Genomic DNA, 19881 nt, shown 5'->3' with positions numbered 1-19881 from the left:
GTGCAAAGAAATGAAAAACCTTGAAAAAAGAATGGATGAATGGATAACTAGAGTAATCAATGCAGAGAAGACCTTAAGAGAACTGATAGAGATGAAAACCATGACACGAGAACTACATAACAAACGCACAAGCTTCAGTAACTGACTCAATCAACTGGAAGAAAGAGTATCAGTGATTGAAGATCAAATGAATGAAATGAAGTGAGAAGACAAATGTAGAGTAAAAAGAGTAAAAAGAAGTGAACAAAGCCTTCAAGAGACATGGGATTATGTGAAAAGACCAAATCTACGTCTGATTGGTATGCCTGAAAGTGACGGGGAAAATGGAACCAAGTTGGAAAACACTCTGCAGGGTATCATTCAGGAGAACTTCCCCAACCTAGTGAGGCAGGCCAATATTCAAATTCAGGAAATACAGAGAATGCCACAAAGACACTCCTTGAGAAGAGCAACTCTAAGACACATAATTGTCAGATTCACCAAAGTTGAAATGAAGGAAAATATGTTAAGGGCAGCCAGACAGAAAGGTCGGGTTACCCACAAAGGAAGCCCATCAGACTAACAGCAGATCTCTCAGCAGAAACTCTACGAGCCAGAAGAGAGTGGGGGCCAATATTCAACATTCTTAAAGAAAAGAATTTTCAACCCAGAATGTCATATCCAGCCAAACTAAGTTTCATAAGTGAAAGAGAAATAAAATCCTTTACAGACAAGCAAATGCTGAGAGATTTTGTCACCACCAGGCCTACCCTACAAGAGATCCTGAAGGAATCACTAAACATGGAAACGAACAACCAGTACCAGCCACTGCAAAAACATGCCAAAATGTAAAGTCCGTCGATGTTAGGAAGAAACTGCATCAACTAATGAGCAAAATAACCAGCTAACATCATAATGACAGGATGAAGTTCACACATAACAATATTAACCTTAAATGTAAATGGACTAAATGCTCCAATTAAAAGACACAGACTGGCAAATTGGATAGAGAGACAAGACCCATTAGTTGGCTGTATGCAGGAGACCCATCTCACATGCAGAGACACACATAGGATCAAAATAAAGGGATGGAGGAAGATTTACCAAGCAAATGGAGAACAAAAAGAAGCAGGGGTTGCAATCCTAGTCTCTGATAAAACAGACTTTAAACCATCAAAGATCAAAAGAGACAAAGAAGGCCATTACATAATGGTAAAGGGATCAATTCATCAGGAAGAGCCAACTATCCTAAATATATAGGCACCCAATACAGGAGCACCCAGATTCATAAAGCAAGTCCTTAGAGACTTACAAAGAGACTTAGACTCCCACACAATAATAATGGGAGACTTTAACACCCCACTGTCAACATTAGACAGATCAACGAGACAGAAAGTTAACAAGCATATCCAGGAATTGAACTCAACTCTGCACCAATCAGACCCGATAGACATCTACAGAACTCTCCACCCCAAATCAACACAATATACATTCTTCTCAGCACCACATCACACTTATTCCAAAATTGACCACATAGTTGGAAGTAAAGCACTCCTCAGCAAATGTAAAAGAACAGAAATTATAACACACTGTCTCTCAGACCATAGTGCAATCAAACTAGACCTCAGGATTAAGAAACTCAATCAAAACTGCTCAACTACATGGAAACTGAACAACCTGCTCCTGAATGACTACTGGGTACATAACGAAATGAAGACAGAAATAAAGATGTTCTTTGAAACCAATGAGAACAAGGACACAACATACCAGAATCTCTGGGATACATTTAAAGCAGTGTGTAGAGGGAAATTTATAGCACTAAATGCCCACAAGAGAAAGCAGGAAAGATCTAAAATTGACACTCTAACATCACAATTAAAAGAACTAGAGAAACAAGAGCAAACACATTCAAAAACTAGCAGAAGGCAAGAAATCACTAAGATCATAGCAGAACTGAAGGAGATAGAGACACAAAGAAAACCTTCAAAACATCAATGAATCCTGGAGTTGGTATTTTGAAAAGATCAACAAAATTGATAGACTGCTAACGAGACTAATACAGAAGAAAAGAGAGAAGAATCAAACAGATGCAATAAAAAATGATAAAGCGGATATCACTACCACCCCACAGAAATACAAACTACCATCAGAGAATACTATAAACACCTCTACTCAAATAAATAGAAAACCTAGAAGAAATGGATAATTTCCTGGACACTTACACTCTCCCAAGACTAAACCAGGAAGAAGTTGAATCCTTGCACAGACCAATAGTAGGCTCTGAAATTGAGGCAATAATTAATAGCCTACCAACCAAAAAAAGTCCAGGACCAGAGGGATTCACAGGCGAATTCTACCAGAGGTACAAGTAGGATCTGGTACCATTCCTTCTGAAACTATTCCAATCAATAGAAAAAGAGGAAATCCTCCCTAACTCATTTTATGAGGGCAACATCATAACTGATACCAAGAGAATTTTAGACCAATATCCCTGATGAACATCGATGCAAAAGTCCTCAATAAAATACTGGCAAACCGAATCCAGTAGAATTTCAAAAAGCTTATCAACCATGATCAAGTGGGCTTCATCCCTGGGATGCAAAGCTGGTTCAACATATGCAAATCAATAAATGTAATCCAGCATATAAACAGAACCAAAGACAAAAACCACATGATTATCTCAATAGATGCAGAAAAGGCCTTTGACAAAAATTCAACAGCCCTTCATGATAAACACTCTCATAAATTCGGTATTGATGGAACATATCTCAAAATCATAAGAGCTATTTATGACAAATCCACAGCCAATATCATACTGAATGGGCAAAAACTGGAAGCATTCCCCTTGAAAACTGGCACAAGACATGGATGCCCTCTCTCACCACTCCTATTCAACATAGTGTTGGAAGTTCTGGCCAGGGCAATCAGGCAAGAGAAAGAAATAAAGGGTATTCAGTTGGGAAAAGAGGAAGTCAAATTGTCCCTGTTTGCAGATGACATGATTTTATATTTAGAAAACCCCATTGTCTCAGCCCAAAATCTCCTTAAGCTGATAAGCAACTTCAGCAAAGTCTCAGGATACAAAATCCATGTGCAAAAGTCACTAGCATTCTTATACACCAGTAAGAGACAAACAGAGAGCCAAATCATGAATGAACTCCCATTCAAAATAGCTTCAAAGAGAATAAAATACCTATGAATCCAACTTACAAGGGATGTGAAGGACCTCTTCAAGGAGAGCAACAAACCACTGCTCAACGAAATAAAAGAGGACACAAACAAATGGAAGAACATTCCATGCTCATGGATAGGAATCAATATCGTGAAAATGGCCATACAGCCCAAGGTAATTTATAGATTCAATGCCATCCCCATCAAGCTACCAATGAGTTTCTTCACAGAATTGGAAAAAACTGCTTTAAAGTTCATATGGAACCAAAAAAGAGCCCGCATTGCCAAGACAATCCTAAGTCAAAAGAATAAAGCTGGAGGCATCACGCTACCTGACTTCAAACTATACTACAAGGCTACAGTAACCAAAACAGCATGGTACTGGTACCAAAACAGAGATATAGACCAATGGAACAGAGCAGAGCCCTCAGAAATAATACCACACATCTGCAACCATCTGATCTTTGACAAATCTGACAAAAACAATAAATGGGAAAAGGATTCCCTAATTAATTTTGAATTAATATACAAAAATTAATTCAAGATGGATTAGAGACTTAAATGTTAGATCTAAAACCATAAAAACCCTAGAAGAAAACCTAGGTAATACCATTCAGGACGTAGACATGGGTAAGGACAAACTGCTAAAACCCAAAAACATTAATTTTTAGATAAAGAGTATTAAGGAGAGTTGGTAAAAACAATTCATTACAAAGTTAATTTGTGTGTGTGTGTGTGTGTGTGTGTGTGTGTGTGTGTGTGTGTGTGTGTGTAAGTCTGGCATTCATTTACAAAAACTGATTTACTCTTTTTCCAGGGAAAAATATGTATTTTTGGAAAAAGTAAAACTTTATATTATCATGAAAAAACAGTATTTGTGAAGAAGCATAAGCTTAAGCATTGTTGTTGCTACAAAAAGTCTGACCCTACTGCAAAAAGTCAAACTTGGAAATTTGGGAACATTATAGGAAAAACTTTGCAAATGAGTGTGTTCTTTAATCCTGCAATTCTAATTTAGGAATTATCATAAGAAAATAATGATGGGTACATGCAAAGAATTTACTATGTGTAATAATAAAAACAGAAAATAATCCAAAAGGCCAACATTAGGAAAATGGTTACATAATTTATGGTTTATCTGTATTATGCAATATATGCATAATGTATTTTTAAAAAATCAGACTACATGGGAAAACTACATGCAATCTACTAACGAGTAAAAAAGTTACAGAATGTTTAGTGATGTGTGATTTAAATTTTCTTTTTGTCTTGTTGAACTATCCATACTTTTTAAAATGAGCACTATGACAAAAGCACATTAATCATAGTCTGCCTTGGATTATACTAACTTGAGTACCTTCCTTACTTTCCTCCAGAACCTCGATTATAAACTCCTACAGGCCCACGTTGGTGTTTTCATTTCTACACTCTACTGTGACTAACTCAGAGTTGGTCCTCAGCAGCTAGTTTAAGGAATGGACGAACATATCTTTTATGATCATTTTTCAAAAAGCAAGTGATTACAATGGGTTGCATTCTAGTGATTCCCACACATTGTGTGTGTGGGGTGCTCAATGTCTATACATTAAAGGCCATCACTTACAAAGGTTCTCAATGCATTCCTCAAAATGTATATGTAAATGGACTGTATGGAAATTAAACAAAAGGCTTGAGGCCGGGCGCAGTGGCTCGCGCCTATAATCCCAGCACTTTGGGAGGCCGAGGTGGGCAGATCATGAGGTCGGGAGATTGAGACAATCCTGGCTAACACGGTGAAACCCCGTCTCTACTAAAAATACAAAAAATTAGGCAGACGTGGTGGCAGGTGCCTGTAGTCCCAGCTACTCAGGAGGCTGAGGCAGGAGAATGGCATGGACCCAGGAGGCGGAGCTTGCAGTGAGCTGAAATCGTGCCACTGCACTCCAGCCTGGGTGACAGAGCGATACTCCTTCTCAAAAAACAAAAAAACAAACAAACAAAACCAAAAAGATTACATGTCCTGAAGGACTAAAAAATCTTACAACTGTCTTACTGTTGAACCTGTTACCAACAATATAAAGGATCTCTAGGAAAGTGTTTCTAAGAGTACACATAATATATAGTTTATGATCAATGTATATCATAGTTTATGAAACTTATCACATAATATATCACAAGTGAGATGATGACAGGTATCATTAGATGGCTCCAAACTGGAAAGCCTTCAGCTTCAATGAGATGCCCATGGGACTTAACATTGTCAGTAGTGTTCAGTTGTGAAAAAGTTTCCAAAATTGTGTATGAAATGCTAGAATAGATCATTAAAGCAGAGGGGAAATGACTTCACCTAAAAAATATTTAAAATTATAGATTGAGATCAGCATAAAAATGTTGAGAGTCCTTAAATAATTTAACATTAAAGCAATGAGTTTGTATATGTATTATTATTTATAATATATAATTGTTGGGACAAGGGAGGGGGCAGAGATAAGTGATAATCAGGAAGAGAAATATGGAGAGCTTCCAAAGTGCTGGTCTCAAACTCCTGACCTCAAGTGATCCACCCACCTTGGCTTCCCAAAGTGCTGCCACACCGGGCAGTCTCTGAATTTTTTAAAAATAATGAATACTCTTAATATATTTTAAAAATACAGTGGTACAAAAATAAAGGAAAATGTTTAAGATTATTTTGTTCTTTACAATTCTCTTGGTTCTGTTCTTTTTTAAATTAGTTTAGGAATTAAGTTTTTTGGGAGAGCTCCAAAATGATGAAATTTGAAAATAAGTTCTATTAGGTACACTATTAAGTAGAAAGAGCCTCTCAAGTTTTCTCCTAGGCTATTTGAAGTTATTTCTTTTGGGAATTTTCTTCTTCCTAATTCTGTCTCATAAGACAAAGTACTGGGAGGTACAAAGGATAGTGATTTAATGGCACTGTTTTCCTAACACTGAAATATTTTCATTTGAAAGAAGTTGGTCACTCTTCAGAAAAGTAATTATAAAGTTATTTTTACCCTTAGTTCATTTGATTTCTTAAACAGCAGTTTTCTTGACAGAAATTTACTGTGTGATGACAATGCATAACTGGTTCAGTGAGATGAAAATCCAATAATCAGTTTATGTTGAGGCTGGATGTTGATTTACTACAGGGTTATACACATGAATTCCATAAAACCCAAGCAAACTTTATGGCAATACGGGAAAGGGAGAATCTCATGGGATCAGTACCAAAAGATATTAAGTTGCCTTTCCTATTATTTTGTAGAACATTTATTCAGATTTGGCTTTAGGATATGTTCACAGTTAATTACAAATTGAGTGGCAGAACCATGGTTGAGATTTCAGGATTTCCAATTCCCATTTCACTGTCTTTTAAGCATTGCTGCCACAATGTCATCCTAATCTACTTTTCCATTTTTATCTCATGCTTCCCCTTATTTTATCATTGGCTCCTGCCAACTTTGACTTTCCTGTCTTAATTCCAAGTACAGCTTAGATGGTATTGTCATGGTTCTCTGACCACCCACCCTAAGAATTATAATGTTACTTTTATGATCCTCTGCAGATGTGTCAAAGAAAATAATTTTTTTTTGATTATAACATTACCAGCTCAGTCATGGGGACCCCAACCCAACAGCACTAGAGGAATAAAAACATAGACACAGAAATAGAGTGCAAAATGGGATTGGGGGCTAACAGTCCTCACAGTTGAGAGCCTCAAACAGAGTTTGACCCACCTATTTATTGACAGTAAGCCTGTGATAAACATCATTTCTGCAATTTATAGATTAACTAAAAGTATTCTTTACAGAGAACAAAGGGACAGGCTCTGGCTTGTTTTCTGCAGCTGGGACATGTCGTTAAGGTACAGATCACTCATGTCATTGTTTGTGGTTTAGGAATGCCTTGAGCAGTTTTCTGCCCTGGGTGGGCCAAGGGTTCCTTACCCTCATTCTGGTAAACCAGCAACCTCCAGCATGAGCATCATAGCCATGATGAGCATGTCACAGTGCTGCAGAAATCTTGTTTACAGCCAGTCTTGGGGCCTGTTCCCAGCATGTCCTCCTTTTTGTTTTTGCAGGGCAATAAAAGCAAAGATGGCTTTATCAAGGTTGAGCTACTTCTCACAGGAGTTGGGATCTGCATCTGCAGACTACACAAAGACAAACAACACAGATTAATAACACAGCCATCATAGAAATCACAGAGCCTCCAACTGTTTTTATCCATTTTGAAGGATTTATGGCTGCCAATCCATCTGCATCTCCTTCAAGCACTCCGGTTCCTGGCATTAAGGTCAGGTGTGCCTGGAATGCTTGAAATATTTGTTCACTTAATTTTGCAACATCCAAAGACAAGTTTGTAGAGTGTCCTTCTAGAAGCTTTTTTATTCTTTCCCATTCATGCTCTGATTCATTACAAGGGTGAGGAGTGATACAAAAGTTAGAAGTATTCCAGTCATATTTTAGCTGCAATCTATATTCCAAACTAGCTACTTGATCTCCCAGCCATATTACAGTTTGTCAGAGATCATTGATTTGATTAACTATCTTTTGGTCTATTTTAGTTTGAGAGTTACACAGCAGAGTATAATTCTTTCACCATTTATTTACAAAATCTGCTGTGAACTGCTGAATGTAGTGCAACTCTAGCTGCTGCAGCAGTAGCTGTGACAGTGATCAGTCCCATAATAATCAAGATTTAAGTAGCAGTGAAATGTCAAGATGTCTTCAGAATTTTCTGAAGAATTTCAGTAATAATATGTACAGAGGTAGAGGCTTCCCAAGGATGGGAAAGCTTCACCGGTAACCATACTCCTTCTCGAGTGCTCACTACTAGAATTGAGTAATTAGTATTAAACAAGCAAGAATTCACACAAGAGAACAATCTGGCCGGGCGCGGTGGCTCAAGCCTGTAATCCCAGCACTATGGGAGGCCGAGACGGGTGGATCACGAGGTCAGGAGATCGAGACCATCCTGGCTAACACGGTGAAACCCCGTCTCTACTAAGAAATACAAAAAACTAGCCGGGCGAGGTGGCGGGCGCCTGTAGTCCCAGCTACTGGGGAGGCTGAGGCCGGAGAATGGCGTGAACCCGGGAGGCGGAGCTTGCAGTGAGCTGAGATCCGGCCACTGCACTCCAGCCTGGGCTACAGAGCGAGACTCCGTCTCAAAAAAAAAAAAAAAAAAAAAAAAAAGAACAATCTACATTCCTGGCAAGTTACATGATAATTAGGGATGTCAAACTTTAGATTGCCCATTACCAACAGAAAAGGAGGATGAACACAACTTTGTATCCAAATTGTATTGTTTTCAATAAGTTCTAAAATGTAATTAGGATTATGTTGTGAATGGCATAGTATATTTTCCTTCCCAAATCTTGATCTTGTCAGGAGCCATTAATAGTTTCCACAAATCCTTACGTTTAGCTCCTACAGTGGGCCATATCATTTGAGGTTGAGGAGCCACTATGTCACCATATTTCCAGATAATAGGAAATCTTGCCATACTTCTCATCATTTCTACCATCTGATCATTTTGTTCAGACCAGTTGAACATAGTGTGACCATCACATGCAGACTGAGAGGTGCAATTCATGCTAAACATCCCCTTAGGGGACCAATCAGTAATGATTCCAAAGGAATTGTTGCACAGCACCTCTGCCTGTTCTGCAATGCAACCTTCCCAAACGAGTATGTTTATTATTTCTGACCAGGTCCAATCCTGTTTACAAATAGGTTTTCGAGGGTGGTATGCCTCAATTACAGGAGCAGATTCATTATGGTAAATACTGAGACCAGAAAGCCTGTGTAACTGTGTCATAGAGTGATTACATCCAGGCATTATTGCCAGCCAAGAACAATAGCAAGGGGGTAGAAAACTAGTGGCCTTTCCCAAACGGATGGGCAGATATTCAAATCCTAAAGAAATATGCATAACAATTCCTTCCTCATGTGGGTGAGATGGGCCTCTGTCATCTGTAGGACCAGCCATCCAAGAGCTATCATTAGTGTATACCTCCATGGGGGTGGGGGGGGGTCCATCCAAGTTACAGGTCATAGAAGTGGTGGAAAAGGTAAATGTGCCCAGTAAGTATAATTGTTCTCTGGGTCAGCCCTTGCTGAAGAAATACTCATGGCAATGGTAATCACCGCTATCATAGCTATCATTAAATTACTCATTGTCACTGGTTGTTCCACTTTCCTCAGGTTTTCTTCCACTATCTGCGACAGCTTCTTGATCTGTCCCCAAGTAGGTGGCTGCGTTCAACAGGGGTTGCTCATGACAGTTGAGGTCTTCCTCAGCATCAACTTGGACAATGCTGCCACCAGTTGGACTTCGGGATCCTCCCAAAACCTTTTCCTTGGTATCTGGCTCATAGTAGGGTTTTAGATGTCTTGATGGCACCCAAATTGGCTGTTGATTCGGTCCTGGAGAAACACAAGCATAACCTCTGCCCCATGTTGTTATTTTACCTGTCTCCCAACCTTTTGTTATTGGGTCTTTCCACTAAACCTGTTGTTCCACTTCTGCCTTTGCAGCTGGCTTCTGTAAATGTTGTTCAGCTGCTAATAACAATTGGCCTTTAGGCAGGTTCAAAAAATTAAAGCTAATAGATTTAGTTGCATGTGTGCAGTCCTATAGTTACTGTCTCCTCCTTTCTGTTTTTTGCAACTGCTGTTTCAGGGAGAGATTCATTCTTTCCACTATGGCTTGTCCTTGATAATTATATGGGACACCAGTAATGTGTTTAATATTCCATATAGAGAAAAATGTAGCTAGAGCTTGGCTAGTGTAGCCTGGGGCATTATCTGTTTTAATAGAAGCTAGAATGCCCATCACCAGAAAACACTGCAAAAGGTGACATTTAACACAGGCAGAAGACTCTCCTGATTGACATGTAGCCCAGAAAAAGTGAGAAAAGGTGTCCACACATACATGTACATAAGCTAGTCTCCCAAACAAGGGAACATGTGTGATATCCTTTTGCCAAAGAGAATTAGGTTCCAATCCTCGAGGATTAATTCCTCCTGTAAAAATGAGGAATGCACCATTTGGCAAGTTGGGCATCACTGGATAATAGCTTTAGCTTCTTTCCAGGTAACGCTGTATCTGTGTTTGAGACCAGAGGCATCAACATGGATTAAATTGTGAAAGTGTCTAGCATTAGATATTACAGTAGCAACTAGGTGATCAGCCATTTGATTCCTTGCAGTCAAAGGTCTTGGAAGAGGTGTATGAGCCCTAATGTGAGTGATGTAAAAAGGGTGCATTCAACTCCTACCTGCTGTTTTCAGTTGGGTAAATAAAGTCTTCAGTTGCTCATCTGTGTGGATTCATAGCTGAGCATTTTCAACTAACTGTGTAGAATGAACCACATATGAAGAATCAGAAATCACATTAATAGGCATATTAAAAGCAGTCAATACCTCAATTACAGCTACAAGCTCTGCTTTTTGAACTGAAGTACAGGGCATCTGAAAAACTTTACCTTTTGATCCAGAATAAGAGGCTTTACCATTACTAGACCCATCTGTGAAGACATTCTCAGCACCTTCAATTGGTTTGAATGTAGTTATTTTAGGGAGAATCCAATTAGTTAATTTCAAAAATTGAAACAGTTTTGTGTTAGGAAAATGGTTATCGAGAATACTCACAAAGTCAGCTAAATGGATTTGCCAAGTAAGACACTATAACAGCTTGCTGTATTTGCTGTTTTTGTGCCTTCGTGAGAGGGACAATAACTTTCCCAGGACCATATCCATGTAATTTAACAATCCGAGTTCTCCCATTTCCTATCATAGTATGATTTGATCCAAACAAGGAGTCAAAGTCCGTGAATTAAGATGTGGAAGAAAAAGCCACTCTATAAGATCTTGCTCTTGAACAATAACACCAGTAGGTGAATGCTGAGTTGAAAAAATTAGCAAATCTAGAGTCTTCTCTGGATCTATTCTATTTGTTTGGACCTTATGGACTTGCTTTTCGATTAGCTACAGCTCTGCCTCAGCTTCTTTTGTTAATTGCTGAGGGCTTGTGAGACTAGGGTCTCCTGTAAGGATAGAAAACCGATTACTCATGGCATAAGTAGAAATGTCTAGAACAGGCCATATCCAATTATTGTCCTCCAGTAATTTTTGAAAGTCGTTCACCATTTTCAATTGATCCCTATGTATGGTTACTTTCTGTGGCACTGTTGTAGTGTCATTTACTAAGGTCCCCAAGTAGCAGTAAGGAATAGTAGTCTGAATTTTGTCAGGACCTATAATTAAACTGGCATGAGAAATTGAATTTTGCAAATGATCATAACATTGGAGTAATATTTCTCCAGTGGGGGCAGCACAAACTATATCATCCATATAATGAATAGCATAACACTGTGAAAATATTTTATGAGTAGGTTCAATTGCTTGCCCTACATAAGTCTGGCAAATGGTTGGACTGTTTAACATGCCTTGTAGCAACATTTTCCAATGAAAATGCTTAGGAGGCTGCAGGTTGTTTACCACAGGAATCATAAATGCAAACTGTTCACAGTCTGGCTCAGCTAAGGGGATAGTAAAGAAACCATCTTTTAAATCTATGACTATTAAAGGCCATTTTTTTGGAATCATAGCAGGAAAAGGCAGTCCTGGCTATAATGCCCCCATAGGTTGTATAACTGAATTAATGGCCCTTAAGTCAGTTAACAGTCTCCATTTACCTGATTTTTTCTTAATTACAAAAACTGGGGAATTCCAAGAGAAGATCGTTGGAGCTATATGTCCTTTTTAAAGCTGTTCTTTAACTAGTTCATTTAAAGCCTCCAGTTTCTCTTTATTCAGTGACCACTGTTCTAGCCATATTGGCTTGTCTGTCAGCCATTTTAATGAGATAGGCTCTGGAGGCTTAACAATGGCCGCCATCAAAAATGGTATCCTAAGCCTTGGCGGAAACTTTGTTTTTCCACTTGAAGTGGTTCCTTCAAACCTTGCGAATTTTTTCCTAGTCCCAAACCAGGGACATACCCTATTTCATTCATCATATGTTGACTTTGAGGGCTGTATAATTGTTCTGGAATTAGAACTTGTGCTCCCCACTGTTGTAATAAATCTCTCCCCCATAAATTTATAGGTACAGAAGTTATAATTGGTTGAATAGTTCCAGGTTGTCCATTAGGCCCTTCACAATGCAAAATATAACTACTTTGATATACTTCAGGGGCTTTAGCAACTCCAACTATGTTGAATTGAGTGGGTTGAATTGACCATATGGACAGCCAGTGCTGTAGAGAAACAATTGAAATGTCTGCTCCCGTATTTACCAAACATTTAAATTTCTTTCCCTAAATAGTTATTTCACAGGTAGGACACTTATCAGTAGTTTGATTTACCCAGTAGGTGGCTTTCCCTTATTTATTTGTACTGCCAAATCCCCCTGTTCTTTTAGTTTCACTTTTTCCTAGTCTCACATATGGTAAAATCAGAAGCTGCACTATATGCTTTCCCAGTTCTGCCTTCCAAGGAACAGAGGTAGAGATAATGATTTGAATTTCCCCATTACAATCTGAGTCAATTACTCCTGTATGAACCTGCCCTCCTTTTAAATTTAAACTAGATCTTCCCAGAAGTAGTCCTACCATTCCTCCTGGCAGAGGTCTGCAGACTTCTGTTGGTACTTTCTACAGTGGCTCTCCAGGCAGGAGACTCACAGCCCTGGTGCAACACAGATCTACTGTGGCACTACCAGCTGTGATAGGGGACAAGCATTGTACAGGGGTGAGGGAGTGGCCTGAGCCAGGAATGCTCTGGTTTGGAACAGGGCCTGGGATGGGCCCCTCATGGTGTTTCCCAAAATCACATTTCCATTCTTATCAAATTTAGAATGACACTGATTGGTCTAATGCTTTCCTTTCTTAAACTTTGGGCATAGACCTGGTTCAGCAGTTTTCTTTTTTCCAACAATGGGCAGTTGAACCCTCTGATTTTTTCTACATTCTCTCTTCATATGCCCATGTTTCCCACAGTTGAAATAAGCTCCAGGAAACAGAGCATTTCCTTTACCCACTCTCAGTCCTGCCATGGCTTGTGCCAACAGAGTAGCTTTATGTAGATTACCTTCGATATCGTCAAAGGCCTTGATATAAACAACCAAATGTGCTTTCCCTCTAATAGGTCACAGAGCAGTCTGGCACTCGAGATTAGCATTGTCAAAAGCTAATAACTGCAACACTATATCCTGAACAGCCGAATCAGCAATCACCTTTTTAAGATTCCTGTAACTGAGCTATAAAATCTGCATAAGGTTCTTTCAGCCCCTGCTTAACAGCACTAAAAGAAGGATATTGTTCTCCACCTGAAGAGATTTTTTTCCCAAGCTCTAATGCACACTCCTCTAAGCTGATCTATAGCATCATCCTGCATGACCACTTGTGCGTCTAACACAGCCCAGTCACCGACTCCCAAAAATTGGTCTGCAGTTATATTACTTGGAGGTTGAGCTTGTGCATTGTGGACAGCTTGAGTAGAAGCTTCATCTGCCCACCAGGTCTTAAACTGTAAATATTGAGCAGAGTCAGACAGGCTTAAGTAAGAATGTCCCAATTAAAAGGGATCATCTGACTGGGGGTAGCAACATTCTTTAACAGATGCATCACAAAAGGAGAACCTGGTCCATACTGATTGATAGCCTGTTTAAACTCTTTGAGTAATTTAAAGGTAAAAGGTTCAAATGTAGCCATAACATTCCCCTGTCGATGTGGGAGGTGTATCCTGACAGGGAACTGCCAAGCCTCTAAATCACCCTCTCTTCTAGCTTGTTGAATTCCTGCCTGAATAGAACTAAGGGTGGTTGCTCGGGGCACTGCTCCAACAGTCACTGGGGTGACTTCTTTTTACCCAGTGTCCTCTGGAAAAGAAAGATCCAGAGGGTAGGGCCATTCTCTATCTTCAAGATATTGAGGGGGTGCCAAGGGGCAGGGACAAGCTTCCCCTTCTTGGGTGTCTTTAAGCGGTTGACAGATGTGTTCTTTTATCTTTTCCACAACATTATCACACTCCCCCTTTTCTTTGTCTCCTTTCTCCTTATCATCAGTGTGAAAACGTTCCAAGGTGGAATGAATCAAAGCCCACACTGAGCAGGCAGTTATGGGAATATCCTCAGCACCATCCTTATATGCCTTTTTCAGTGTGCTGCCTACGTTTTCCCAGACCTCTACATCCATAGTTCCTTGGTTCGGAAACCAGGGGCAGTATTTCTTTCTCTACTGCACTAAAAAGTTGCATAAGTCGGGTAGTGCCAACCTTCACTCCTCCTTTTCTGAGGAGCTGCCAAAGCAGACTCAAATAAGCCTTGTGCCTGCTGGACCCTTGTCCCACTGTTACCCTGATGCTTCCGAGTTCCCCTTCTTACTCATCACGGGGATTGCTTAAGAGCACTTGGGTGTCCTCCAGCATAGTTCCATGTTCTCCAACCGTCACTCCGGTGGCCCTTCAACCCAGGTTCGAGCCCCATATTTGGAGGCCACTCGCCAAGGCCAGCTCAGTCATGGGGACCCCAACCCAGTGGCACTAGAGGAATAAAAACACAGACAAAGAAATAGAGTGCAAAGTGGGATCAGGGGCGGACAGCCTTCAGAGCTGAGAGCCTTTAACAGAGTTTGACCCACCTATTTATTGACAGCCCATGATAAACATTATTTCTGCAGTTTATGGATTAACTAAAAGTATTCTTTACAGAGAACAAAGGGACAGGCTCTGGCTTGTTATCTGCAGCAGGGACATGTCCTTAAGGCACAGATTACTCATGCCATTGTTTGTGGTTTAGGAACACCTTGAGCGGTTTTCCACCCTGGGTGGGCCAGAGGTTCCTTGCCCTCATTCTGGTAAACCAGCAACCTCCAGCGTGAGCATCATAGCCATCACAAGCATGTCACAGCGCTGCAGAGATCTTGTTTATGGCCACTTAAGAGTGGCCATGGCCGGGCGCGGTGGCTCAAGCCTGTAATCCCAGCACTTTGGGAGGCCGAGACGGGCGGATCACGAGGTCAGGAGATCGAGACCATCCTGGCTAACACGGTGAAACCCCGTCTCTACTAAAAAATACAAAAAACTAGCCGGGCGAGGTGGCGGGCGCCTGTAGTCCCAGCTACTGGGGAGGCTGAGGCAGGAGAATGGCGGGAACCCGGGAGGCGGAGCTTGCAGTGAGCTGAGATCCGGCCACAGCACTCCAGCCTGGGCGACAGAGCGAGACTCCGCCTCAAAAAAAAAAAAAAAAAAGAGTGGCCATAACAGGTTTTCACCATATTAGCCAGGCTGGTCTTAAACTCCTGACCTCAGGTGATCCACTCACATCAGCCTCCCACAATGCTGGGATTACAGGCATGGGCCACAGTGCCCGGCCCACCTGAGGCTTCTTTTTTCTTCCCCAGCTGCCTCACCATCCTGGTGGAACTCTCCTGTGAAGACGGCGAAGGCCTGAACTACCTGTGCGGGGCCTAGGGAGAACCAGGCAACCAGCCAGCCCTGGTCCAAGGCATCCTGGAGTGTATGGTGGACAGCCCCGTGCCCCACCAGACAGTGCACCTGGAGGGCCTGGATGAGAGTGGTGAGCCCTGGGCCAGGGAGTCAGTGCTACCTGGCATCCTCCGGCCCCCCTACCTAGCTGAGGGGCTGAGCCTGAGCCTGCCGGTGACAGCCATCCCTGTCTTTCCTGCTGAGAGGCTTGGCAGGCCACCAAGGCTTATGTGAAAGCAGCTGTGGAAACAGTCCCAGTCCCTGGAAACTAAGGCATAGCTCCCTGGCCTTAGTTTCCCCAATGATAACAATACCGCCAGTATATCCCTCTCAATGCAGTGGTCAAAGTTAGAAAGTGGGATCAGCTGGGCATGATGGCACAAGAGTTAGAGACCAGCCTGGGCAACATAGCAAAACCTCGTGAACACAGGAGTTAGAGACCAGCCTGGGCAACAGGGCAAAGCCCTGTGTCTGCAAAAAACTTTTAAAAAATTAGCCAGTTGCGGTGCCATGTGCTTGTGGTCCCAGCTTCTCAGGACGCTGAGGTAGGTGGATTGCTTGAGCTTGGGAGGTTGAAGCTGCAGTGAGCTGTGATTGCACTACTGCACTCCAGCCTGGGTGACAGAGTGAGACCCTATCACACACGCACACACAAATTGCCTTCCTATTTGTACTAATACATATATACACACACACGCATATATATGTGTGTGTATATATATGTTTTTCGGCGGGAGGGGGAATGGAGTCTTGCTCTGTCGCCCAGGCTGGAGTGCAATGGCTCATGCCATTCTCCTACCTCAGCCACCCAAGTAGCTGGGACTACAGGTGCCCGCCACCATACCTGACTAATTTTGTGTGTGTGTGTGTGTATTTTAGTAGAGACGGGGTTTCACTGTGTTAGCCAGCATGGTCTCTATCTCCTGACCTCATGATCTGCCCTCCTCGGTCTCCCAAAGTGCTGGGATTACAGGTGTGAGCCACCGTGCCCGGCCTGTACTACTATATTTTTAACATACCCTCCATATAAATCTTTAAGAGTTTATTTAGTTTTATTGGTGCATACTCATTTAATGTTTTCTCAAACAATATAGTAAGTATAGTAAATCATTCCCCCTCCATATTATCTTCAAAGCCAGATGAAAGCACACTCTAACCCACAATGTTACTGTCTATACATGACCATTGACTAGTTCACTGTTACAGCTAGCTAGCTAGGTCTCCCAGAATGGAAGTATATTACCCAGTGATGAATATTAGTCAACTTCGCCAGGAAATAGCAAGAGCTATTAGATATTTTCAGAATTTTATAATGCTGACAAAAAATAAAAATAAAAAACAAAAAAGTGAAACAAGTCCCTATAGCATGGCATTTATTTCTCAGATTTTACTCTTTGTCCTTTTAAATACATGTGCACATATCCTATTCAGGAATTAAAAAACAAAACAAAACAAAAACTCCTTTGATAACAAAAAAGTCTCAAGTCCAGTATATTACCTGCAATATGTCTCTATGTCTATAATGTGTGCATCAGGGCCGCAGTCAAAGAGGGGATATCTGCACTGTTGATATATACAGCCATTTTATTATTTACCTCATAAGCTAGAAAGGGAAAAAAATAAAAATATTTTACAAAGCGCTATAAACGGCTAAAAGCAAATTTTCTGCCTATATGCCCTTTTGGTTGACAGCAAAACAAAACAAAACAAAAAACAAACAAGATAGCAAGTAAGTGGGAGGCTGAGGCCAGCCGATCATCTGAGGTCAGAGTGCAAGACCAGCCTGGCCAACATGGTGAAACCCCATCTCTACTAAAAATATAATAATAAGCTGGGCATGGTGGCAGGTGCCTGTAATCCCAGCTACTTGGGAGACTGAGGCAGGAAAATCTCTTGAACTTGGGAGGTGGAGGTTGCAGTGAGCTGAGATCATGCCACTGCATCCCAGCTAGGGTGACAGAACAAGATTCCACCTCAAAAAAAAAAAAAAAAAAAGAAGGCAAGTAAGAATTTAACATTTCACCCACATAATCCATAAAGACCAAAATAACACCACATGACCTGAGAATGGCTGTCATCAAAATTCAGGTGGCCTGGAGAGGCACACATCTTGAATGGAATGCATAATTTCATTAAACATGTCTGTCTTAATATAATCCAGGATCCTATCTAAGAAGTACACAGTTATTTGCAAAATAGCCATTTAACAGAAATCTCTTACCCTTGCCAAAAGTTGTTCAGTTCTGTCTTGGCTTGATCCATTTAAAAGGGGTATTAGATCAGAACTAAAAAGAAGTTCAGTTAAAGGAAACCCATTACTCAAATAGAGTCCTTTAAAACCTACTTAAAATAATAAGGTAATTAATAGGTGCCATAAAAGGAATTATGGATTATGTTATAGGGTCTGTGAGAAACAACCTTTTAAATTTTCACCCCAAAGGAATTATGTTTCCTTCATCTTCAAAATTAAGTTCTCTCTTCTTTCCTTGACTGTTACCAAGAGGAAATAAAATTGAGTTTTAAATGATCCACAGATTAGCCGGGTGCGGTGGCTCACGCCTGTAATCCCAGCACATTGGGAGGCTGAGGCGGGCAGATCACAAGGTCAGGAGTTCAAGACCAGCATGGCCAATATGGTGAAAGCCCATCTCTACTAAAAACACAAAAATTAGCCAGTCATGGTGGCCCATGCCTGTAGTCCCAGCTACTCGGGAGCCTGAGGCAGAAGAATTGCTTGAACCTCAGGAGGTTGTCATGAGCCGAGATCGCACCACTGCACTCCAGTCTGGGCAACAGAGTGAGACTCCCTCAAAAAAAAAAAAAAAAAAGATCCATAGATTGGCTAACAAGCTACTGAATACTCAGGAACTGGCTTTAAATCCAACATATACAGCCATGTCCTACATGCTTTGGTACTAATCTTCTACATTTCCACTTATAATATGCAATCATCTTTTTGTTTGGTAAAATTGTATTAAATTGCCTTTTCAAATCTGAATAGTGAGAAATCTATTTTTACAAGTGAAATTTGTGTTTGACATGTTCTGAACCTGCCTGTCCGGAGCGTTTCTTTTGCCTTTTCTAAAACACCACGAACCTTAATCAGGTGGAATGTATTAGCATATGAGCAGCTCAATACAGACCTGAGTTATACTGGACACAGATAAATGCCCAGGCAATGACTACGCTCTCCAATTTTACTGAAGACTTTGTCCTGCCCTGTGACAGTGCCTGGGTGTGGCAAAAAAAAAAAAAAGATTAAATAGATGCTCTGTAGACTACTAATATAAATCTTCCCTTCCCAAATATATGAGAAAGAACGATAGGCCAATAGAATTGAAGCTCCATGAGGGGAGAAAAAACAGCCTCTGTCTTATTCACACATATATGCTTAGCACCTAGTACAGAGCCCAGCACATAGTAGATGCTCATTAAATATTGGTCAAATGAATGAATGAAGGCGAGAGCAATCTCTACTACTGGTTATTCCATACTCATTATATTCATATGTTTATCAGGATAGTATAAAAGTAAACAGAAATGGAAAAAAACTAACTCTTCACAATACTAGCATTTAGTTAAATTTGATTCATCTTAGAGATGGGTAATGATTCACAGACGTTGAGGTTCTGAAACTACAGAGTTAAGAGAAAACTTTCTGGAATAAATAATATTCTAGTTATTGCTTAGTTGACTCATAGTGACATTCTTCCAACCTAGGCATCAAACAAGATGCTTTAGAATACACATCCAGTCCTGATCCTCATGGCCTTAGGTTTCTTATTTTAAAAGAGGGTTAGGCTGAAGTAATTCTACAAAGCCAGTTGCAGGTCTTGCTCTGTCAGCTAGACTGAGTGCAGTGGCATGATCTCGTTTCACTAAAACCTCTGACCCTCCTGTGACCTGCTGATTTCTTAGGAAATGTTTTTCCTTAAAGGAGTAACAGAAGTATTAGTTCATGAAGCACAAAGAACATAGGAAATGCATAGAAAGAACATTCCTCATTCTGTTTACTTGCTAAATAAAGGCCAGCCCAAAGCAATGCAATCTATGTAATTTATTTGACATGCTAGTAATTTTTGTTGTTGTTGTTGTTGAGACAGAACCTTTCTCTGTCACCCAGGCTGGAGTGCATTGGCACGATCTCAGCTCACTGAAACCTCAACCTTCTAGGTTTAAGGGATTCTTGTGACTCAGCCTCTCAGGTAGCTGGGATTACAGGTGTGTGTACCAGCATGTCCAGTAATTTTTAAATTAT

The 19881-nt window shown here is 40.7% G+C and overlaps 1 protein-coding gene across 1 annotated transcript in view; it reads left to right on the top strand.

The window, feature by feature from the left end:
• LOC112425803 (nitric oxide synthase, inducible-like) overlaps positions 1 to 19881 on the top strand; it is a 45929-nt gene that overhangs the window by 8069 nt on the left and 17979 nt on the right. Inside the window, 2 exon segments of the mRNA XM_071081905.1 lie at positions 14297 to 14359; positions 15609 to 15797. Of these exon segments, the coding sequence (XP_070938006.1) occupies positions 14297 to 14359; positions 15609 to 15797 (252 nt within the window).

Source organism: Macaca nemestrina, chromosome 17 (assembly GCF_043159975.1).
Source record: "Macaca nemestrina isolate mMacNem1 chromosome 17, mMacNem.hap1, whole genome shotgun sequence".
In the NCBI taxonomy this organism is placed as follows: Eukaryota; Metazoa; Chordata; class Mammalia; order Primates; family Cercopithecidae; genus Macaca; species Macaca nemestrina.
The sequence above is the reverse complement of the archived record's forward strand: the minus strand, read 5'-3'. Positions and strand labels throughout refer to the sequence as shown.